This window comes from Geospiza fortis, unplaced genomic scaffold (genome assembly GCF_000277835.1).
Source record: "Geospiza fortis unplaced genomic scaffold, GeoFor_1.0 scaffold909, whole genome shotgun sequence".
In the NCBI taxonomy this organism is placed as follows: Eukaryota; Metazoa; Chordata; class Aves; order Passeriformes; family Thraupidae; genus Geospiza; species Geospiza fortis.
In genome coordinates, this window is record NW_005054520.1 from 519,520 (window position 1) to 544,056 (window position 24,537).

The 24,537-nt window shown below is 50.3% G+C and overlaps 1 protein-coding gene across 1 annotated transcript in view; it reads right to left on the reverse strand.

Annotated features, from left to right (window-relative positions):
- SHROOM3 (shroom family member 3) overlaps positions 1–24,537 on the reverse strand; it is a 109,663-nt gene that overhangs the window by 9,194 nt on the left and 75,932 nt on the right. Inside the window, 5 exon segments of the mRNA XM_031063648.1 lie at positions 1,418–1,494; positions 3,636–6,385; positions 6,388–6,713; positions 8,800–8,931; positions 16,394–16,522. Of these exon segments, the coding sequence (XP_030919508.1) occupies positions 1,418–1,494; positions 3,636–6,385; positions 6,388–6,713; positions 8,800–8,931; positions 16,394–16,522 (3,414 nt within the window).

Sequence of the window (24,537 nt, forward strand, 5' to 3'; positions counted from 1 at the left end):
TCCTGCTGCCTGCCTTGCCTCCCTGAAGGGTCCATGCATGGAAAACGCCTCTCCTGTCCTTTTGTTTTATCCTTTGGGAAGTCCAATTCCAAGCAAGAACGGAAAGCAACTCCCATCTCCCAGGAGAAATGTGCTTGTGGAGCACATGGGATGCCTATGCTGCACAAACATCATAAAACTGTTAATAACAAATAATCTTTGTGCAGTGAAGCATGAAAATGAGAAACCTGCATTTCGTGCCCCAGTAAACTTGTTTTCAGTCTGGGTGTTCAATCCCATTACTTGGAAAATAGGTTGGGGAAAGAAAAAAAAAATAAAAGGAAGGCACAAGCAGTGATTGAGCAGCACGATGAAATGCCATCTCTAGGAGAGAAGGCGAGGCAGGAGGAACTGAAACAGCTGCATTGTTCTCTTTGGAAAAAACATGGAAAAAGTTATTCCAAATCAAAGTAAACAAGTGTGTTTTAAATAATCCTACAAGGATGTGCCTGAAGGCAGATCGAGTCCCTTTAAAACAACATTTATGTGTTCTCAGGGGCAAAAATGGCCAGAAGCAGGATCAGCCAGAGTAGGAGCTTTCCTCTGCTTCCAGCTGTCACTCCCTGACCCAGAGCTGCACTAAGAAATCTTTGGACATAGCAGTGTTAACTCCCACTGTGACCACAGAGAGGGCTGGCACTTACTGCAAGTTTGTGAGGAACAGAGCTCCTTTGTGAACAATGCTTTTAGTCCCTCTTGATGGCTTTTACTGTAATGGGAGTTAGCTGTTTGGGCACTCGGGGCTTAGGGCAAACATCTATTTATTATTTAAATGTAAATACAGCACGACCAACTTCAGTTCTCATTAACTTCAAAACAATCAGGGGCTAAGTGGAGACTTACATAAGCCCTAAGACATTGAGTTTTGTGCTTATGCTCTTCTATTTTTAAAAACATTTCTCTCTCCCCTGTTGCTGAGCACAACATCCTGCCTGGATGAAGGGAAGCAGCCCAAAGGCCAGCTCCCAGTTGAGCACGATTAAGGAAATATCCTGGGTTTAGTCCCTTGCTTTTGGGGAGGCAGCATCCTTGGTGGATAAAACCACCCAGAGCGGGACATGGAGGTACTGTTTCCTTTAGGATCCTTCAGTTAATGCTATCACACACAGTGAGTTTCAACAGCAGACCAAACACACTCTGAAGTTACAAAAGTGGGAATTTGCTGCACAAACATGTTCACAATGACACAAAGAGGACTTGATAGTAAATTAATGTCTGTGGTGAAAGAAAAAGCTTGTAGCAACTTCTCCTCAGTCTGCTGGGCACAGCACACGTGGAACAGTGTATGTGCAGGTCTGAGCTCTAGACAACTGCTGCTGGCAGGGGGATGGCCAGAGTTGGCCGTGCAGGGACACAGAGGACAGGGACACACACCCACCTGGCTCCTGCGCTGAGCACGTAGCAGGGATCCCTCACCATGGGGCCGAACTCACTGCTCTCCCTCCTCAACAGCTCCTGGGGCACCAACACAGCATCAGCAGCAAGCAAAACAAAATGCCAAAACATGGATGAGAATGCCTTCCAAAGCCTGAGAGCAAGTCATTCCCCATGGCTATCCACTCCTACCTAGCTCCAAACAAATTCCTGCAGTGACAGTGCAATGTGATTTGTATGCAACCTAAAAGGAACATTAAGCACTGTACACAAGTCCCTGAAAAACGAACAGTGAGTGAGGCAGAGAGGTCTGCTGCTAAACTGGAAATAAACATTTCCCACCAAGATATCTGAAAAGGCCAAAAGAAATCTAATAAACAATTTTAAAAAACCTCATTCTGTTGGTTTGGCTTTGTACCCCATGTTTATAGCTGTGGGTTTGCATTGGAGATGGATCAAAACAAACCTAATGAAGAAAGCACTTCAATATATACTTCCCTTTCAAACAGACCCTATGGATTGGTGTATATACTGGAATATATACACTGGAAGTCAACTTTAGGATTTAAGACCAGGATTTTCACAAGTGCCTTGCTGCCTATGAGACTAATCCTTGTTCCACAGGTGATTACAGCTAAATCCCTCTGGCAAACAGCCCTAAGGGCTCTTCCCCCTTCATTGCCTGATTTAAGACCCTGTGTTCAGGTCTGCAATGTTCTTCACCCTCTTCCTCAACTTGGCTTCCAACAGGCAGAACCTCTGGTTTGGCTGCTGCGTGTATGAACAATTTAAAATTAACCAGGAGGGGAAAATTAAGATCTCAAGAGCTGCCCTGTACCTCCTGCCTGATAAGAGTTAGGCAAGGCAAAATGAATTGGGACTGCTTGTCATCCAACCTGTCACTGCAAAGTACACTTTGGTGATTTTTCTGTCTCTGGATGTCTGGTTTTCCTGCTGCTCTGATCATCAAGTGTGACAAAATTGCACAGATGGGCCTGGTGCCTGGCTGGGGTGGAAAAATACTGATGGTGGGATGAGACATGGGTGGTTCTGGAAGTGCATTCCGGTCACTTGATATTCACAAGCTGCTTTTTTAATTCACTCTATTTAAAGATGGGGCATGGGAGCTGAGGTCTGCTGAGGGAGGATGTGTAGAATGAAGCACACAATGAGTTTGGGGGTCAGCTTCTTCCCCCCACCCCGGTTTGGGCCATTTGTGAGAGGCTGCCCAGAGCCTCCTCTCTTGTCACTTGACTCAGGACCATTTTGTTGATCCTGGATAATCTGCTCCGGGCCAAGAGTGAGTGCAGGAGTAGAAAGAGATGTCCTGGATCTCAGCTGCCCTCTAAGCATGTGAGCCTCTCCAAACACTCAGCTTATTTGGGGCTAGGAGCCTGTCCACACATTTTGGTTGTTTGCTGCCTCTCTCTGTGATGAATAGAGCCTGGCATAGAAATAGGGATGGGGCAGCAAACCCAGCACTGCTGCAAATCCATGTGGCTCGACCAGTTTGCAGTTTCCTAAATAGGTCTGAACAGATTTCAGCCAGCTGAAGAGCTGGCCTGGGCAGTTGTTCTTTAAGAATTCAGCCTGGTTCTACTGTTTACCATCATCAGAGTCAGTCAAATTCCCCATTTGTGACATCAGTGTGATGCTCCCAACCACCATGCTGGGGACATGGAAGGGCCAGGGTCTCTGTTCAGTCTTCTCTGTGATGTTTCCCTCCAGGGCTGGAGGCTAAACATAATGGTTATTTGGCAGTGCCTCTGCCCAGCACTTCCCAGCACTGTCAGGCACAGTGGGAGCCAAGGCAATTCCAAGTAGCCTCTAATCCTCTCTACTTTGCACCAGGAAAATGGGCTGAGGCAAATCACCATCTCAGTGGGACACTTCACTGGAAAAGTGCTCAGTGCATCTCTTGTGCTGCTGGCAAGTAAAGACAGGACACCTCAGATGGGATGTCCAGAGCAGCAAGAACCTACCAGCACATGCACTGGAATCCCAGCATCCCTGACACCCCTGACTCCCCAGCAGGGAGAGAGCTGAACCCCACCAGTGATCTTTTAATTAAGGTGCACTAAACTGCCTCAGCACGTGCTGAATGTGTCTAATCAATGGAGTCCTGGCCATGACTGGACATCAGCCTGTTCTCTGACATTCCCCCCCATTCCCTTGTTCTGAGATCCCCTCTTGTGAGTGCACATGACCCCATTCCCACATACCTGGTGTTTCTTATCCGCCGTGGGAGACGACCTGGAGCGCACGTGCACAGGGACCGGCTGATTGTCGTACCTATCGAGCAAGTCTTCCACAGACACCGACTTCCCGGATTTCCTGGCAGTGGAGGGGGTTTCAAAGACCTGCTCCTGTTTCCTGTAGCGGGGCTGGCCCTGCATGCCCAGCAGGTCTGTCTGCGTGCCTTTGGTGAGATCCGATCTGGGTCTGTGATCCCGGCACCTTTCTGCTTTGGGCCGGCCAGTGACCAGGCTGTCCTGGCGCCCTGGCACCTTCTCATCTCCGCTCGTGTCCAAGCAGTCCATCAGCCCAGGGGGAAGGGTGGAAGACATCCGTCCCGTCCTGGATATCCGCTCCATGGACTCCCTGCGGCGGTACAGGTTCTGGTCCTGGAGGGAATTCATGCTGGAGGCAGAGGAAAGGCTCTGGCTGTCGGGGCCAGCCAGCTGCAGGTAGGAGCGCTCCCGGAGCAACCCCATGTCCTGCGAGGACGGCCGGCGCCCTGTTTTGCGCTCAATGTAGTCGGCCAGCGCGTTCTGCTGGAGCTGCTTGAGCTCCGGCTTGGACAGGCTGGCTGTGGAGGAAGCTTTGCCGTCCCTCTCAAAGATCTTGCGCCGGTCGGCCACCGTGTTCTCTGGGAAGATAAAATGGATGCTTTTCTTCTGGAAGGAGAAAGGGGATGGCTCTCCGTCCGAGATGCCCACCTCATTCATCTTCTCGGGCTCTGAGTAGGAGCGCTTCTTCTGCTCCGCCGTCAACCGCTTCCGGCCCCCAATGCGCAGCACCTGCTGTGTCCTGGCGTAGTCCAGGCTGGAGAAACCTCCTTCCGTGGGCGTGATGCTGTGCCTCTCCTTGGGGGTGTGCGGGGATGCTGCTGTGCTCCTCATGCCCACGTGGGCCGAGGCAGGTCTCTGGGGCACCCTCTTGGGTGTGTTCCCGAACGGGGGGCTGATCCGCCGGAAGGAGGTGGCCCTCAGCACCCTGGACTGAGCATCTTTGATACTGTTCCTGTAGGCCCTATTAAACGATGTGTCCAGCTGCGACCCGTGTGCATCCGGGATGTTATCCTTCCAGAGGATCTCTTTCTCAGGCTCGCCTCCCAGCTGGAATGTGCTCCTACTCCGAGGAAGCTGAGCCGCTCTTATTTGCACCTCGTTTTCAGGACACAGGCTGTAGTACTCGCTGGGTCTTGCCTGCTTCACCGAAGCCACCATCTGCAGCTCGACGGGGCGCCAGTCAGCCTCTTCCAGCTTCCCGTTCCTGATGGACGGGCTGGAGCCCCTGCCTGGCTCACTAGGCAGCTTGCTCCTCATGTCCTCTGGGCTGTGCACAGAGCACCTCATGCCAGCAGGCTGGCTTGTCCTGCTCGGCCCATAGTGCTGGCCAAAGCTGGGAACGCCAGCGCTCTGGGGCCGGGGAGCGCTCTGCTCCCGCTGCTCAAACTTGTTGACCTTCTCCAGCACTGAGCAGCGGGGCTTGCCGGGCTCTTGGTTTCTGGAGGTGCTGCTAGAGCTGAGCCGGCTCCTCCCGAAATCTGAGGGCTTTGGGAGCTGAGGAGAAGGGGGCTCTTTGCACTTTGGCTCAGCAGCATGGAACAGAGCCACGCTCGTGCCCTCCTCTTCCTGCCTCGTGAAGGCCTGGGGGTCCACGTCACTCCACTGTCTGTGCCCCTGCTCTCTGTGATCCTTCTCCTCTCTGCTGCTGCTGTTCAGGAAGGACAGTCTGGTGCTGGAATAACCCTCACCTGGTTGTGTCTCCCTTAGGTCAGAGTTGCTCTGCCTCCTGGAGCTCTCTGGGATGTTCTGCAAGGAAGAGAAGCCATACTGCTTGGCTTTGCTGTGACCCCATTGGTGGGCAGCACCAGTGTCTCTCTCGCTTACCTGTGTGTTACCATTTTTCTCCTCCTGGGATCCAGGTGTCCAGTTCTCTTTGGGCTGGTAATGGTTTTTCCTCTCACTAGCATCCCTCGGCTGGGGTTGTGGACCCTGGAAAAGGGGCTTGGAGGTCTGTGTGGTTCCGGTGGTCTCTCGGTAGCTGTGTGCTGCCTTGTAAAGGGGTAGCAGCTCCTCCTTTCGTGACACAGCCAGGCCGAGCTCTGGGCCCGCTGTGCTGGGAGGTTTCTGCTGGATGAGTTTGGCTTCATGCTTTCTCTCAGTGGCAGGGGGCTGGTAGAAGATGGTCGACCTGTTCGCAGTGCTTTGGTTTCCATTCTCATCCAAGGCCAGGGTGCCACTGGCCACATCGTAGGAGGCCGGGAGGGCTGGGGAGTAGCCGCTTTCTTTGGCCAGAGCTGGGTAAAGCGTGCCAGTGCTGCCAGTGGAAGGCCGGGGCACCTGGGCGTAGTGCGGCTCCGGGGAGGGAACAGCGTAGACGCTGGTGGGGAGCAGGGGCTGCCCTGGCTGGGCCGCCTGGGAAAAGCTCTGCTTGGCCTTCATGGTGGGGCTGCTCTCTGGGCTCTTCTCCACCACGGTGTGCAGGTGCCCTTCTCCGAAGGGTGGCTTCAGCAGCGGCCCCTGTGACAGGGAGCTGATGAGTGGCGCCCAGGCCCCCTTGGGCTGGCTCCGGCCTGGCTTGCTGGGCTCAAGGCCGCTGCCCGAGCCGGGCCTCTCGTGGTGCCTGATGGCCGCGTAGCTGTCGCTGCGAGTGGGAGGCAGGGGTGGCTGGCTCTTGCTGTCCGAGGGGCCCTGCGCTGGCTGTGCCCAGGAGGAGGCGGTGTTGTGCCGGCTGAAGGCGGTCCGCGGCGCTCCGCCTGCCGCATGCCCTCCGGCAGCCCCCCGCGGCACTGCGCGCTGTCCGGGGAGCACGAGTGCTCTTTGCCCACAGGGGCCACGGGGTACTCGGGGATGCTGGAGTTGGTGGAGAAGGAGCTGTAGGCAGAGTCTCTCTTGCTGTGCAGGTGGGAGAGCTGGTCGATGCTGTTGGTGGATTTGGCCGGGGACAGGTGGCAAGGGTGGTAGGCAGGGGAGGAGTGGTCCAGGCTCTCCATGCTGCCCCGGGAGCTGTACTGATCAGGGCTCCTCCTCAGGTAGCCATGCTCGTATGCTGAGAGATCACTGGTGGAGGAGCTGCGGGAGCGAGGGAAGAGTGAAAACCAGCAGAGGAGAGGCACAACGACTTATAAGTGAGCTCAGAAGCAAGATGTTTAGTTTTGAGATGAAAACCCATATTTGGGCCTTGCTCCATCCCCTGTCTGGAGTCATCCCAGTTCACAAAGAGGAACTGCTTGACATTGCAACACATGGCTCTTATTTACCACAGAAGGGTGGGAGGGAAATACAAACAGAGAGATGGTACATCTCTGGAGCCAGGGAGGATCAACCCCACCCAGCAAACCCATCCAAAGCCCTTGGAAAGCTGAATGAGCACCGACGCCGTTGAGGAGGAGGAGGAGAGGAGCACGGGGGCATTCTTGGGGGGATCTAATCTCTTTCTTTTTTCCCATTTCATTTCTTTTTATGGAGATGAAGGCTATGCCCTGGCAGGCTTCCTGGAAATTCAGCTGTCCCAAGGATAGTTTGTTTGCTGCAAGAAAACTAAGCTGACAAGAGAGGAGAGATGAAGAGGAGAGATGTATGTGCCTGTGCCTGGAGGAAAGTGGGGTGCAATCATAGAAACAGTCTGAGAATTCCCAGGAAGTCTGCACTGCCACCTCTTCTTGTAGCTTAGCAGGTGCAGGTACACCTTGGCACTTCCTCTGAGGTGTCCAAAGAGGACTCACGGCCATCAGAAAAGTGATCAAAAAAGAAGGATATTCAGAGATCTTTCTATCCATGGGAAGGGAGCTATTTGTGCCAGTCACAAGGGGATGTCACAAACTTCTGCAGAGTTTGCCCTGGCTAATCTCCCAGTCCAGATTCAAGCAAATACACTGAGGACTGGAGAGGGTAGCCTGAGGATTTCACTTTTCTTCCCTCTCTTCCCAGCTTCCCTTCCTCAGGTATCACTTTCTCTATTTCCCTGTGCAACGACATGTGCTGTCCTGGCAGAGCCACAGGGAAGCAGCAGGGAGGGACAGGCTGTGGCAGGGCAAGGCACAGAGCTGGAAGCTGGCTCCAGATCACATCCCAAACAAGCGACAGACCCAGGGCAGAAGGCTGCTAAGGATGAGGAAAGCCAGAAGGAAGCCTGCTCACAGCAGCTCTGCAGAGAGATGCAGAGGAACACGGGGAGGAAGAGATATGGCAAATCTCAGGACAGAACTGGTTTGCTCATTTAAATGCACCACTCTATTTTGGATTCAAATAACCATCTCCTTGGCAATGCCCAGCACAGCCCCAGCCAGCTGGCCACTAGATGCTCCCCGTGCTCCTTCTCAAGCACCCAGGAGACAGAGCCGTGCTGCCAAAGGCTCTGCCAGGAACTGCCTGGGAAGCAAAGCCCCTTGGTGGGAAAGGAGTATGCTCCAGCATGAGCTGTGCTGAGGCCACAGACCAACACACTTTATTTTCTGCAACCATCTCCTCGCTTTCTTTAATGCTCTTTTTTCTCTTTCCTCTCCTCTGCCAAGGATCAGTCTAGCCAGTAGAAGAAAGTGATGTTTCAATCCCAGAGTCTATAATGGAGGGTTTCAAACCCTTCTGCCTCTCTGGGTAAAATCTTTCAAGGGCGGAATTTAAACTTGTCCTTCCTCAAGCTGCCCTGCACGTTCAGCTGTGATAGAGCTGACTCTTGCAGAAAGCCACTGCCAAACCAGGAAATCCCTCCCTGAACTCCTCACCCTGGGAGCACTGTTGCTGATGCACTGTTGGCTGCTCTGTTACACTGACAGCATCTGCCACTTACACCCTTTTCTTCCTCTTTGTTCAACAGGCCAATTTAGACTTTGGATTTCTTTTCCTTTGCTGGGGAAACAACCACGCTGTGTTTCTATATGGGAGATCATCCACAGAAAGCTCTACCACCATCCTGGCAGTGGGCTCCCATCTTTGTAGGAAGGGGGACTTCCTAGCTGCTAATCACCCCACAGAGCACTTATAGGAGGAAAACAAAGCCACTTTATCTGGGAAACCAAACACGACCTGAAGCCTTCCTAAAATTCTGATCTGAACCCTGGCTGTGTACAAACCTGTCCAGCTGTATGGAGGTGACTGGTACCATTTTCCCACTACACCTTTGCCCCCTCCCTTCCCTCCCCAGTTGTGCAATACTTACCTGGAGTGGTAGGACTGATGCCAAGGGGTGCCAAGCGTACCCTGAGATATTTGCATCATGCTGGGATCGGGCTGGTTCTCTGAGATTTTGCTGGAATGCCAGGAGTGAGGTCGGCCTGGAGTTTCACTCCGCCTAGGTGAAAGCAGAAGGGGTTTGCACATCAGCAACAGGCCAGCTCTCCCCAGGAAGATGGATGTGAACTTAACACCACCATTTAAAACTGCTCGTGCTCATTTGTGCTTCCCTGCTGTGTTTCTGTCCATTCCAAGCAAGTCCCACAGTAACCACGTGTGAACGTCCCTACATTCCCACAACAGCTCCCACTGGGATTTGCACAAGTCACTGAATGCCATGAGGGGGTGGAAGCCTGCAAAGGGACTTTTGATGTCTCCTCGGGGCTGCTAAAAAAATGCAGGACGAGACGTGACAACCAAGTGCCAGCAATGTCTGTCCCTCACATCCACCCCGGGCAGACAGCTGTCCCCAGGGTGTGTCCCCAGGCGTGGCACTGGCACAGCTGCCCTTTGGTGCCTTCAGTCACCAGTGCCAAGGCCTGTGTCTGTCAGCCCTGAGGGAAAAAAACCCCACTGACACCTTATTTAAAGCACAGAGTGGTGCAATGGAAAGTCAAAGCAGGGGATTAGGGATCGAGTCCCCTGAAGAGGCCACACAGACTCTCCTTTGCCCCAGCCTTTGGGCTTGTCCTTAATCCTCCTGCTGCTTTCCATGAGGGATCTCTCCCCTGCTTTAGCACTCATTTCCACAGTTTCTCACTCTCTCCCTGGGAGAGCGAGGAGCAGCCCTGGACCTGCGTCCTAGTGACACGTGACAGCTTGCAGGACAATTCTGACTAAATAAATGCAAGAGGAGGATATGACACATCTTTAGTCTTTGTCTCACTGAAAAATCCACAGTACAGCATGTCCTGAACACATCAGTACCCAGATTAAAATGCCCTTGGCACACAGACACTGAGAGCACTGCCTAAGATTGGTAAAAGGAACAGTACAGGAAAGTGCAAAAAGTTAAAAATGCTTTTTAGGATCAGGTCCTTTCCTAGTATCAGTTAACATCAGCACCTGCTGATGTTGGACAGCATGGAAAAGCACAGGCAGAGAGTGAGAGGCAGAGCCATTTCTCCAGCATTTCTTCCCTACAGATTTTACAAGTGCTGGGTTTTTCCTCATTGTCTACTAAAAGAAGGAAGAAAAAGGGACATGCTTTTCTCTTTAACATCTGTTGTTGCAGGATTGTCTTAAGGGAAACTGGACTGGAGGTCTGCAAAGGACAAGCTGAACCCAACACCACTTTACCTTTACGTGTGTAGGTGTGTTTAAGACAGAGCTCTTCTGCTAAGCTCCTTGCCCAGAAAACAAGAAACCTGGACACTGCCAGATGGGAAGTTGACAAAACTGTTTATTAAGAATAACCCACATTCTTACCTTTTCCGCTGCACACATTTAAACACTGTAAATACTTTAGTGGAGTACAAGCCATCAGCACCAGTTTTTTGCTTGGGAAAATGAATGATCCTGTGCAAGGCATGTTATCCCTTGGTTTGATCAGTAGAAACAGCGAGGGAGCTGTGTAGCCAATCATCTGAGCCACAGGTATTTTAACTCTTTTGTCTGATATCCTTGTAATAATACCACATGTGCACAGCTGTGAATTTTAGTCACAAGACACATGGTACCAGCTTAGCAGCTCTGTGTGGGATAACCTTGCACTGTTTCCACACCTACCCTGTCTTGGAAAAGTGACAGATCCTGACTGATCCCAGACAAACTGGCTGAGTGATACAACCTACAAATGCAGCAGCTAATGCTGGACTTGAACGAAGACAAAAAATAATGAGATCTTTAACTGGTATTACTTTGGTGCAGCTAAGTTGCCTGCAACAAAACCAGGAGCAACAGGTGACACTTCGGCACAGGAGGCTGTAGGATCTAAAACTGCAGAACTGTAATAATAACAACAACAACAATAGCAAACCAACCTCATCACCTTATCTTTTACATATTCTGTACTGTACTTGTGAATGTGTCTGGACAGCCTTACTACCGAAAAATTCTCCTCTTCAAATAACAGACTAAGTGATCCCTGTGTTGTAAATGTCACGGCTGGAAAAGGAGACTCCTGGTTCCTCATGGATACTTGCAGTGATCAGATAACCTGGGCATCCAGGTCATGTTGGCATCATGACAAGTGCCTGGGAGTGAAGATACCTGGAGAAGTCAGTGGGATGTGATGCAAGGCTGGCATCCGAATGGAGCTGTAACCCAGGCTACAGACCAGGTACTGCCAGCTCACACTGGAGACTGGAAAGTCAAAGGGAAAGGGATAGTTTGTCATCTCATCCAGTTGCTGCCATCTGGGAGCTTCCCATTGCTATGCTGGCCCCAGTGTTTGCAGATGGAAACACACCCAGGCCCAGCAGAGGCTCCTCAGTGGCAGCCTGGCACACTGGAAGCAGTCTGGGCTGCAGGGACCACATCCACATCTCTGAGGCCCTTCCCAGGAACAGCTCTGCAGCTCACTCTTACTAGCAGGAGCTGAGTGTGCTCTTCTCTGTAATCTCTGGAGATTATCTTTATATTGCATGCAAAACAGGAATGGAACTTTACAGAGACACTTTGGCACTAACTCTACAGATGAATCAGCATCTGAGGCTTTCTTCAGAGTCTAACTGAAAGGTTAACTTCTCCTCAAGGTCACAAACTAAGAACATCCAGGAGAGTGTAGTCAGTCTGACTGCTGTTCTTCACGTACTGTTCCTTGCCACTTCTGGAGTACACATACAACCTGAGTGCTCTGCAAGTTCAAAAGTACCTCAAGCCCAGCATCCTTCAGGAGTGCAGTCCATCTTCAACCAGAGCAAACAACCCAGCTTCTTCAAATTGCCATTTGCATTTTTTCCACATGCTTAGAAAGCTAATAAGTGAAAGCCAGAGAGGGATGTTGTGGCTGATTAAACAGCCACTCAGGGTCATCAGTGCCCCAATAAACTGATCCTTTTCTACTCCCACACAGCTCCTGGGGAGTTGTCTTCACCATTCTCACATCCATCAGAAACATCACCCAGGTGGCTAAAAAGAGAGAACTGTGAACAATGCTTCTTGTACCACTGACCTTGTGGTCATTTTTCTCTGTCCCCACAAGCTCCAAACCCTTCCTTAGCAGACACAAGGAATGCTGAAGATAAAGACTGCAAAACTTTTCAAGGAAAGCAGAATCTACCTGCGGATCCAGGCAGGAGCAGAGGTCACCAGGACACACCTCCATGACCTGAGGGGATGGCTCTGACTAGCAGCTGGTGTTCCTGTGTCCACGGAAGATGGGATGGGGCAGAGAAGAGAGAAGGTCACTCTGCCATCACTCACAACCACAATCCCCGTGGATGTGCTTCCCCCAGCAGCCCCGCCGCCAGGTGGCTGTGCGGGAGGTTGCTGGAGCTGGAAGGGATAGGCATGGCTGGAAGGGAACAGCAATGGCCTAGCCTATCACGTGGGGAGGTGGGAAGGGATGGGGGCCCCGCAGCACAGACCCTCCTCCTGCAGGAGAAATGAAAGATTTGGATGAAAGTGCAGAGCTGGTGCCTCCTGGATCTGATCCCAGGCACTGAGTCACAAGAGAGAAAGCCAAGAGGGCAGCTGCCCATCCTTACCACGTCATCCTCACAGCAGTTGAGATTTCAAGCTGGTAATAATTTTAACCTAACAAAACCCACGTGGCAGGGGCACTACATCCTGAGCCATATCCTGTACATGCAGCAGCAGGATCTTTGTACATGGAGAGATCCTGATCCCAGCAATTCACCTGTACCCTCCTTCCAGGGTGAGTGTGCACCTCCACCAACAGAAAACAGAACAACCATCTGAATTCTCACTGGGACAGATCTGTCTCCAAGATAGACACTGCTAAAGGAGCGGGAGCATGACAAGGAGATGTTTTCCAGACATCCAAACGTAGCTGCAGCCTCTCTGTCCATCTGTTAGGCAGGAGATGAAGGAAAAAGTAAAGCACTCAGAAGCCTATTAGGATTTCCACAGAGCGAGGCCACAATCTACTCAAAGCAATGTCGCTCTTAATTAAGGTTCAGTCATGGTTCTAAAAATAAGTAGAGCAGACGAGGCCAGTTAGAAAGGAGTCGGACCAGAATGGCGTCAGCTTGGTGTGTCTTTCACTAAATCTCTCTTTTTAGGCTCACTGAGACCTTCTGGTAAATTCTGGGGCAGAAAGGATGTGGAGTGAGCTCTGTCCCTTCACAATTTTGACTAAAAAGAAGGAAGACTCACTAGAAAGACCTGAAGTCTATGAAATGTTATTTCACACCATGGATCTTGGCCAATAGTGTCTCCTCATCTATAGGGGAAAGAGAGAATCACGCCCACACCGCCCACCCATTAATGCTCAGATGAAAACTTTGCCTAAGTAAAAAACACATGAAAAACCCTTCACTTGAGAGCAGCTGGGTGAAATGTGTCAATATTCTCAATACTCTCATACCAGGACACAACCTGCTTTTCCACAAAATGTTCATTTTGCAGATCCTGCGCCTGTACGGTGTTTCCAGCTAACACGTCAGACACCATTTGTTTTGCCCCTTTGACAAACATCACCGAGGATGTCTGGGCTGCATCAGACCATGCCCTGGGTACCATGTGGGAACTGGGAGACAGGTACCAATCTCCCTGAAATCTCTGAAGAAGGGAATCAGAAGTTTCTGCTCAGAATTCCTACCATTACCATCTTTGGGAAATTCCTACCATTACAACTCTTTGGGAAAAAACTCCCCACCATACCACTGGGGAGAAAATCCCTGTGTGGAAGCAGAGATGACAACCATGTGGATCTAGAGACAGATTTTTTCCTGCTGGCTTTTGCTGACTGAAGTGCCCTCAGGCACAGGCTGCAGATGGAAGTGCTGGGATCGCTCAGAGGTGATGGCAGCTGTGAGCAACGGGCGCTCCTTCCTTGAACTTAGAAACAGTCAAACATTGTAATTAATGATTATTGGTCCTGCAAGTCACACCTCTGTGTTATCACATATCTCTGGGAACCCCCACGCTGTCTTATCCAAGAAAGAGGCATTTATCTAGTGTCCGGCAAAGGAAACAAAGAGTGAGGGGCTGGCAGCCAGGCTGTGCGCTGCAGCTCCATCTTCCCTTCACCCCGGCACAGGGTTGACAGGCAATATTTAGATTGAGGACTTTTCCCTACACAAAAAAAGGGTCCCATTGGCATTCCCTGACACTAACCAGACACAGGAACAGAGGTGATGTACACAAACCTCACTCTTTCTGATTACTGAGTTCAAGGACTCTGTCGTACTGGGATCTTCTGACAGCTTTCTATTTTGAAGACAGCATTATCAAGCAACAGACTGAGTTTGATTTAAATTTCAAAATGAGGAGTATTTCAGATCTCTATTTTGAGAAGTGCTTGCCACCAAGATAGCCCATCTCTGCTGCTCCCACAGGACTGCAGCTTGGACACGGAGAAGCCAGGAGAGCCTTCAGCCTGGTACCTAGACCATGCATACAATGAGAAGCAGGGGAGTACTGGGTTAAAGACTCTCTGCAACTTTCTTCTTTCTGTAATTTTACTCTGTTTCCTTTGCTGGAAAAAGAGGAAGAAAAAACAGACATGGAAAAGAAGCAGCTAACTGACTTAGAGTCTTTGAGGAGGATCTTATTATTCCCTGTCTTCTGGAGGGATTCACATTATCTCCCCCAGAGCAAGGGTGGAAAATCCTAACAGCCAGAACCTGCTGTGGCTTCCCTGCCCACAGCTCTTCAGAGCTGCACTGATTTATCCAGACTGATAAACCGGCCCCACAGGCTCAATTCAATTAATTTTTTCTCATTCTTCTCCAGTCAGTAAATTAGTTAAAAAGACAAAAACCCAAGCATAGCTTAGATTCTTTCACCACCCGATATCCAACACACAGCAACTTGCAACAGGAGAGACTTGGAAACAATGGAAGGAATGTGTTTTCAGTGCTTAGGAGGAGCTGGGTGGCTGGCAGCAGGAACCCTGCCCTGTGAGCCCGATTATCCAAACGGAACACGGACAATGAGGCTGGGCAGGTAACCAAGGGGATCTGCAGGGCAAGGCTCCAGGCAGCAGCTGGGCTCTCCCCTCAGCTACAGGGCTACAAATCACAGGCAATGCTCATGGGCTCCACATCCAAGTGTGGGCTCCACATCCAAGTGTGGGCTCCACATCCAAGCGCTCATGGAGGAGCCATAAATGGGACAGAAGCAGCAGGGCCTTCAGGAGGATGTGTGGAGGTACTTGCACACAGCTGGGGGGGTAACAGGGTGAGTCAAATGTGCCAGGGAACTGCACCCGTTGCCTGGGCCAAAGCAAAGGCTGCTGAGTCTCAAACACCCTCCCACAGGCACATTCTTACACATTAGAGCAGCTTCCTGTCTGTAACTAAAGCTCGAGCCCGGGTCAAACTGAGATGTGCAGCCACAGCTTCCAATGCTGCTGGAAAAGTGAAGTTAAACACGGGGCTCTGCACCCAAAAGCAAATTTAGCCAAGTGAAATGCTAAACTTTGGAGCTTCTGTAAAGATCTGGTACTAAACTGTTGAGCAAGAAGGATTTACAGAGGGCATATGGTGAATGACTCATTGTTATAGGGACATGGTGGATGTAGGGGAGCTCCTTTCCCAAATTCCCTGTGGGTGACACAACCTGGGGAAATGCAGAGTCCCACTCCTCAGTCAAAGATTAACTTCTCCTCAACAAAATCAGCTTGAGGAGATAGTTCAGCCTCCAAAATCTGCTCTATCCAAGGCTGGGCAGGGTCAGCCTCCATGACTGCCTACAGTGGCCAGAAGCTGGAGCACCTCCACTAAGGTCAGGGAGGTTGCTCCAGAGATGCATCCTTGCTGATAAAATCAGAATGTGGAATTCCCTTCTCAGCTGCTCACTCACAGGCACTGGGCCACATTTCCACCAGCTCCAGGAAATCAGTGTAGCTTCTTGACTTCAAATAAGCCAAGGTCTGACCCAAATGCAGTGTTGCAAATAAAAGCCACTGCTTCCACTTCACAGTACAAATCTCACAAGACTGAGACACAAAAATCTATGAGGTCACCCAGATGACAGCTGACTGATGTAAGAGGCTCTTCTGATGCCAGCAAAAGCTCTGCCTGAGTAAATGCTGTAGGACTTGGTTCTAAACTGCATGGCCAAAGGAGGGGAGTCAGGCTCAGCCACAGTACCAGCCAATCCAGAGCAGTTCAGCAAAGTGATTTCTGAACCCATTTAATCGTTCTAGGATGCAGACGGGTGCTCAAAAGTCATAAATGCCAAACTCCCACTAAACCACCCAAACTCTGAAGAAGCCAGGTGATTTTGGAATGCCAGGCACCTGAAGTTGGGAAGTCAGAGAAAATTAACACCACTTCTTTGGAGATATTTGGGTTCAGCATTTCTGGTGACCTTTACCAGCACTGACAAAAGCTTCTAAGGAGAAATTTCAGCACTCCTTCCCTGTGAGTGCCCCTCAGGCACACAGGCAGCCAAAGCAGTAACTGTCTTTGCAGAGGCTTCAGGGACACACACAAACACATTCTCACCTGGTCTTCAGCCGTAACTTGACTCCTGCTGCCCACGTGGCTTTGCCGGGCTGGAAGTCAGTGGTCACGCAGTCCGGGCTGAGCGGGCTGGGAGACAGCTCTGAGCATCCCTGTGCTGCATGGGTGTCCCTGCCAAAGGAGAGCAAGGACAGGTAAACACCAGCACGCAAAACCTCGACCCTTAGCCAAGAGGATTTTAGGAAAGAGGGCAATGCACAGACCCAGAGGGCAAGGCAGGGGCATCAGGTCATGTGTATCCTTGTTTTTCTCTACTCAGGGCAACACTTGGCTCTGCCAGTGTCCCTCACGAGTGTTTTGGAGGAGCTGCCCAATCCCACGACACACAGAAGTGAGATTAGCTCAGTACACAGGGCACAGAACTCATTATCCTGCAGCTGCATTTGGGGACAGTAAATCCCCAGGTGTGGAGTTCACGGGTTCCACTGTGGGATACTTTTTCAACATGTAACCACCTTATGAGAGCTCAGGGATTGCTCTGAACACACAAGAGAAAAGCCAAGAGAAAGCTCCACACAGTGAGATGGAGAAAGACAAACCTGTCCTACACCTTCGCTGATATTTCCACCAAGTCAGCAAACACATATTTACCCCATTCCAAGTCAAAAAACACAATGTAACCATCGCTTTAGCTCCATCCTTTCCCCTGGAAGGCTCCACTATTCCCACTTGCTCCAATTTTGAGCCCTGAAGTGCAGAAGGGATTTGAGATTTCGCTCAATGAGCCCCCACGCTGAATAAAAGCAGGGCTGAAAGGCCCCCTGCGCCTCTCCCTGCCCGCGGCAGGCCTGGCCCGGCATAAACTGCAATTGCCTCTCGTTGTGTGCTGAGCCCACATGCCGGCATCTGGGGCTTTGGATAGCTGAGATGGCTTGGATGCCATTCCGGTGAGAGCCCGGCCGTCTTTGTGTCCGGCCGCGTCCTCCCCCGCGCTCCCTGCCCGCGCCCCCACGTGCCAGGCAGGAATGTTAAGCCTCCCATTGCGGATGAGATACTGCGGGGAAGCGCAGCAGCACTTTCACCTACATTAGGGAGAGCGACTCGTCAGGAACGGCCTTTTTTTGCTCACCCTGCTCATCTTCATCCAATTTTTACCCCAAATCCTGCCTTGGCTGCCTTTTCTTTCCATGTGCCAAATCCCGTCCTGCTTTGTCTCTGCCACTCCTCTCCTCTGAGATGATGTCAAGTCTCTGATCAAACTTCAAAGTTCCCCTTCCCTGCTCCCATTCCAGCTTCAGTGTACACCAGGAGCACCATCTCTTTTCCTGCAGCCCTGGAAGTGCCAATATCCTTAAATGCTCTATTTCTCTTAGCTCACCAAGCTTACCACGAAAAATTACCAATTTCCAGAGGAGATTTCACTGCAAGACACGGAAAGGACAGAAGGCCTGCGACAGATGAGAATTTAAAAGATTGCATATAAACACTTTATCCATACAAACAGATCTACAGTTTTGTGAGCAAAATATATTCACAGCTTCAGTGTTTGGAGGACAGAGCCCTGTGCTTCCCTGCTCGTTTCCTGGAGAGCAGAGTTTGGCTGTGCCAGGCCACACCACAGCAGTGGAAAAAGCTGCTCACGCCTTCCATGCAGCCAGCTGTCTCAGCTGTCTCTGAGGGAGCCAGGGACAATGTGTAGGGCTGGGAAACTGCCCCTGGGCCAAGAGAAGAGTCATCAAGAGCCTGAAGAACTGATAGAAAGGAGTAGTAAGTGCCTACAGCTCCCCGGGCACCACAGCCTAGTGATCTTTCAGCACTTAGACTCTTTTAAATTTTTTTTTTTAAGAGAAAGCAGCTTTTGAAGGATGCTAAGAAAGCAAGAGACACCACAGACCCTATATTCTGCTGTAGGCAGAGCTTTCTGAAGAAGTGCCTTCCAAGTGCTCCCACAGGGACCTGCCCAGCCTGACCCTCCAGGGGCAGCCCCAAGCAGAGGGAGGGAGGAGAGGCAGCTTGGCTGTTCCCCCTCACAGGAGCAAACCCTGCTTCCAGCATGCATAACTTTGGGCTTTACCTCACAGAGACAGAGACACCTTAATTAGTTTCTCCATGGGCTCTGGAGGTGCTGTTGGGGTAACAAGGAAATGCAAGTTTTTCCCCAGCCTCTTAGAAAACTGTAATTGCAGAGCTCTGTGGTGCGTGGCAGGCTCAAGCAAGACACTGAAAACTAATCATCCACTCTAGAAATAACAACATTAATCAGGCCCAGTGAGGAACACAAGAGATGAGGATCCTTCCACCTGGGAAGCACACCGACCTCAGGGCCAGAGCACAGCCAGAGGGACGGTCCCCATGCAGGGGGGTCCCTGTGACAGCAGGGCAGGGAGAAGAGCTGAGGCCAGCCAGGGCTGCAGAGCTGGACACCTCCCCAAACAGGACCCCAAGCGCACACCTGTCCTGCCCTTGCAGCCTTCTGCCTCACCTGGCTGCTTAGCCCAGAGCATTTGCCATGGAATTCCTAAGTAAGGCAGCTCAGTCTAACAAGCAGGAGGGTGTTAATCTCTGTAAAGACACTTCTTCCACCATTACATGGAGACAGCCACTCTTGTGCAAAGCTGTTGGGAGCCTACCTTTCCTCTTGGCTGTCCTCACACCTCCTCCTTAGAGTGGCCTCTGAAAGCTCCAGCTGCCCTGGGACAGCTCTCCAACTCCCTGTGGCAGCACCCAGCCCGATGGGATGCTCTTAAAGCCTGGGGCTGCATTTTATTTTGGGATGTTTCAAAGGGCCTCACAATTCCACAGCTAAAAAGTATCCCTGGCAAGGAGGGGCCTGGAGTTGTTCCTTTTGTTATCATGCTGTTTCTAAAGCTCTCAAGTGGGAGACAGGAAACCCAGCACACACAGTCTATTTAAAACTCCTTTACCTCCCACCTGAGGCTGGCAGCTGCCTCTGAAATCTTTTCTTTTCTGCAAAGTTCATGTTTAATTATGAATTGTTATTTATACTTGCTGCTTCCATAGTGCCTTTGGTATTTAATACCACACATGTTCATGAGAACACTCTGCTCAGCTTTTCCCTCATCTAAAAATATGGCCTGCTTGGATTTTTTCCTTGCTGCTTGCTTGACAGTGAAAGAATACAGTGCTAGAGATTAAGGGCTTTTTTCAAGGAAAACCTCCTTCAGAAGTTTCAGTGCCCCCTTCCAGAAGAGAGGCAGCACCTCCTGACCCCACATCCATCTCTCCCCACACAGCCAGCACAGCCTTTCCACAGCAGGCATCTGTGAAACTCTCCCCCCTTTTCACCACCTTCCTCAGAGCTCTTCAAGAACACATGGGTGGCCTTATTTTACATTAATCAACTCCCCATAAGACTGGTTTGCCAGTTGCTGCCATTTGATGTCTCCTGAGCTGCCACAGGCCTTGCAGAACTCAGTTGCTGTTTTGGGGAGATCCTTTGCCTCTGAGCCGGGCTGACTCCAAGCTCCTCTGGCCCCTTATCTGCTTCCCATGCTGACCTCCCGTTACCTGCATGCTTGGAACGTTTCACAGCACTCATCTTAACCTTTGGGGCTCCTGGCTCTTCCTCCTCACTTTCTTCAGTCTTCCTTATCCTTATTTACAACCTTCACATTCCAGCACAGATCAGTTTTCTAAAGTCAGCTTGGACAGAAAGTGTGGGTGGGTGCCCCTGCCCAGCAGCTCTCCTGGCAATTATCTGAGTCTGCAGAGATCATATTCTTAATTAATTAAACCCCATGTTTCATAACAATAGCTCCCTGAGTAATGGCAGCAGCATAAATCACTGCTCTCACTGAGGAAATGATGCAGTGCAAGCTCAGCTGCCTGGCTGGAATTCCCAGAGAGGAGACAGACTTTGCACAGGGAGGTGGCACAAACCCAACTTCGGAAGTCTTGTCTGCTCATAGCATTTATTTTCCAGGACAACAGTGTTACAGTTCTTCTGGCTGCACTACCATCCTGTACTCTTGGCTTAGCTGCCTGTAGTTCCAGGGATGAGACCTAGGATATGCCTGAGGTGAGCTTACATAAGCAGCACCTGGAACTATGTGAAGAAATTATTTGATTTTTTAAAATTTTTCAGAATAGGTATATTTTAATGGTCCCTCCTCTTGGAGCCATGATTCCTGAGTTTAAGCCAACAACTTATTTGCTGCCACAGTAATAGATGACCTGAGTCCCAGAGGATCCAATCCCCAAATGTTAACAGGTTTAGTAAATTTTAGTATTTTGGTACCTCTAAATCCAGTGTTGTTCTGGAAGAGAGGATGGAGATTAAATTCTCATTTTAAATCATTTGGGATGATACAAGGAGTATTTGTAACCAGTGACAGAATTAAAAGCCATCCTAGAAACATAGGTGCTCACACAATGATGCTTCTGAAACCGAGATTAAAGCAAAGAACTCTTCTTCTAGCTTCTACAACTATTTGTAGGCATTTCCTGATATTCTTCCCTTTTTCTTAAATCACAGCCTAAGAGGAAACCCCCCCCCCTCCACCACAGAAACAGCCAACAGCACATTACAGAAATACAGAGAAGCACCAACAAAGCTGAACTGGGCTCCGACAGGCAGGAAGGAGCCAGAGGGGTTAACGCTGCTGGTTTATCCTCACAGCACCCCAGGTTACACAATGTCACAGGGCAGCCTGAGATGCCCAGCTCAGCCCAGTGACATAAGGAGAGCTGGGCAGCCTCACCTCTGGCTATCCTCATCCTGCAAGCAAGCTCTCAGCAGCTGCCCAGACGGAATTACGGCTCCTGGGAATGCAAATAGCACCTCCACGGCAGGGCCCATCTATCTCCTGGCAAAGGACAAGACCTCCTGTCTCCTCCCTGCTGTCAGGAGAGGGATGCAGAGTAGGGAGACACCACACTCATCCCAGGCACCCACCTTGGCTGTCGCTGTCCTGCTTGGCAGATCCTCCTGCTCTGACTGGAGTGAAAAGACTGGAGTGCTGACGTATTTCTTATTTTGTTACCTCCTGCGGCTGGCCCAGAAATAGCCTGTAATCCACAGCTCTGTCACGCTCCCAGAATCTCCTTGAGCTGCACTGCAAGTGTCCCTGTGTCACAGCACAAAGGCCTAGGTGCTCTCCTGCTAGCAGCAAGGCCTGCACAGGTTTGTTACTCTGCTCACAGGACCCCTGAGCCACACCAAGACCAGGAGGAAACGTGTGGACAAAACTTACCATGAAAAAAAATTTATAAATTGCACCAAAACCTCTCACGCTAATAACCTGTAAAACCTTTGCCAGAAAAGGTCTCAGTCCTTGGGTAAAAGCTCTAGCTTGTGACTAACAACATTCACCTGGGATGGGGAACAGCCAGGTTTAACTCCACAGTCTTAATTAGGCACATGAGGAATTCAAGACTGGTTCATGAATCCAAAACGCAACAGGCTCCACCCTGTGTAACTCCTGGAAGCACATTGTCATCATAAGTAGAGCAAGACTGCTCTCAAATCTCAGTAAGGCTCACTGAGCACACGAATCTTGGGACTGAATTAGGCATTCTTCCCCGAGATCTGCAGCAAGGTCCAAGTTCTTAAGTAGAAACAATAATATCCATGTCTAGGATTCAGATGGGTCAGTAAAACCCAGGGAAAAAACCCACACAACCCAAACCCATTCACAGCGCCGCTGGCTGCTGCATCTAAAAAACAGGACTACTTAATGCACATTTTCTGTACACATCACAAGCACATCTGTCCTGACATCTGGTAAGACAGGATTACTAGAGCTCATCTTTGTGCCATAAGCCAATCCCAAAAGGGAAAATAATTTTCCCAGGAACAGTGCAAAGGGGCTTGTGCTTTTCTACCTGCACAGGCCATTGTTCGAAGGTAAATTAAAGAAATCACAGGATGGTGAATTTTAGATGGATACATCCCCCCCATTCAGGCACCCATCACTCTCAGTCTTATAGCTCTTACTGGAGATTCCGAGCATGCAGAATTTCAGGGCAAAGCAAGAGAGGCTGAGAAGTCACCTGGAATTAATCCAGACTCACAGCTTTCCTTCTCAGAGGGCTCTTCACTCAGGCAACTCCAACTTAAACAACCTCAATGAGCGCTGACCTTCAGGGCCACTGAGAAAAAACTCTGGAGAAAGGAGACCACTTTTCCCCTGTGCAAGCTGTCTAGTCCTACTTGTCCAGCATTTTTCTGGCTTCCCCTTTTCTCTGGGAGTGGATGGGTTTTAGTTGACCTGACCTCAATCCCACAATCTGGCCACATTGTGTTTGCACAGCCCCACACAAACCAGCTGCTCCGGCGCTGTACCTGTTTGCAAGCACAGAGCTGAAAGGAGCCCTGGCATTCATTTGGGTTCCTTACTTCACTGGCCAAGGGATCTTTGAGAAAATGAACTCCTCCTTTGTCTGGGAGAGAGCCCTAATCCCCGTTTTGCCCTGGAGGATTACTGGGTACTTAGAAAGGCACTCACATGCACATTTTTGGTTCGTGCCAGCTGCATTTAGGCCCACAATATGCAGCGTTCCCTTTGGTCTTTAGCTTTGACAATAAGCATTCCACTGCGCCCAGACCTCGACCCAGAGACTGCAACCCTTTTCCAGGCACCCTAAATCCACGCTTTCTCAATTGGGGGCCTTCCCTGCTTTGCATGAGCACTTGGCCCTCGGAGGCAGCTGGGCACGGAGCCCTGGAGCCCACAGTCCTTTCTTGTGCTGCCCAGTCGGCATGGAGTGCACAGCTCCCTGCACAGCCCTGCCAAAACCACCTGGATCCTGGCTGGAAGAAACAACCTGGTGGCTCAGGATTTAGCTTTTATCCCTAGTGAATTCCTGGCTTTTTGTATTAGTGGTGTATGGTTAGACTCTGTCACACCTTGCTGTTTGTGCCCCAGCAGCACCCAGGCAGCCTGTTCCCAAAGTGTGCTCTGTGCAGCTCCGGCCCACATCTTCCTAGGACTGTGGCTTCATTTCCTGAAGTTCTAATCTGGGATCAAGTTCAATGGAAGCAAATGACTCTAAAGCAGTACTGACTTGAGCAGCACTTTGCCTGCTCAGGGGAGATCTCACCTTCTCAGGAGGAGACAATTGAGAGGTGAGAACTGTCCTGGTCTGTCAAAAAAGTGCTGTGTCATCCATCCTGCACCCCACCTCTACCTGCACCTTGTGCTCAGAGAGCTTTTACCCTCTCAAAAACACATCTACCTACTTATTGTGTCAAGACAGGAGTAAAAACACAGAGAAATGACAGTTTCATTCTTTTCTACCCCACAACTAACAGGACTATCCTATAAACTTGCTCTTGACCATTACTTGAGGTTTTCCAGAGATGCCTTTGGGGACACTGCAGGATTAGCTTGGGGAATCAGAGCATCCTCTCTCCTCACAGGCTGTTCAGGACCAGGAGCTGTGAGGTACAATCCGTCAGAGCTAGCCATAAAACAGTGGGATCAGCTCTCTCTGTGCATCAGATCTGTTGGGCAGAGGTGCCTGAGAAGAAGATGATGCACAGCAGTGCTCAGGCAAACTGGAGGGTCTTTAACACACCTGACCCTGTAAGGGCCACGGCCACCACACACAGCTAAATCAGCAGCCTGACAGCTTCTGGGGTATCCCCACACTGAATCATGTGGATCTAAAGTCCTTCTGACAAATTATAACATTTAACTTATCTTACATTACACACACCAAGCACAAGCTGGCTCTAAAGGACAAGTGTAAGTGAAACTAAAAATGTAACTGCAGCTCTCCTGCTGTTGTCATTATCTTACCAGAGTTCTATTGTCATTATATTGCAAGGGTTCCATATTGCTAGAGTTTTCTCTCAGTGATTTGTACTAATGGGAGTGACAATCTGAGCATCCCTTCAGAGGGGGCAGAAGAAAGCCTCCTACTCACATTTGTCACAGGCACAGTGGACATTCAGCACCAAGGGCTCAGGTCTGCAGCAGCTGAGCTGTCTCTCAGCTCTCTCTAACCTGATTATCTGCAGTGTTTCCTGCTATTCCAGATTTTAAGTGCAGTTACTGGACGGGTGGAGTGTGCAGATGTAAATCACCTTTGAAAGTGTAGCAATACCTAATCCCCAGAATATGAGCTACTCCTTTTGAGCTGCTTCTCCATCCCACAACCTCTTCCTGGACAAATTCCTGGGCACCTTACTCAACACAGCATTCCATTTACTTCCTGGGGAT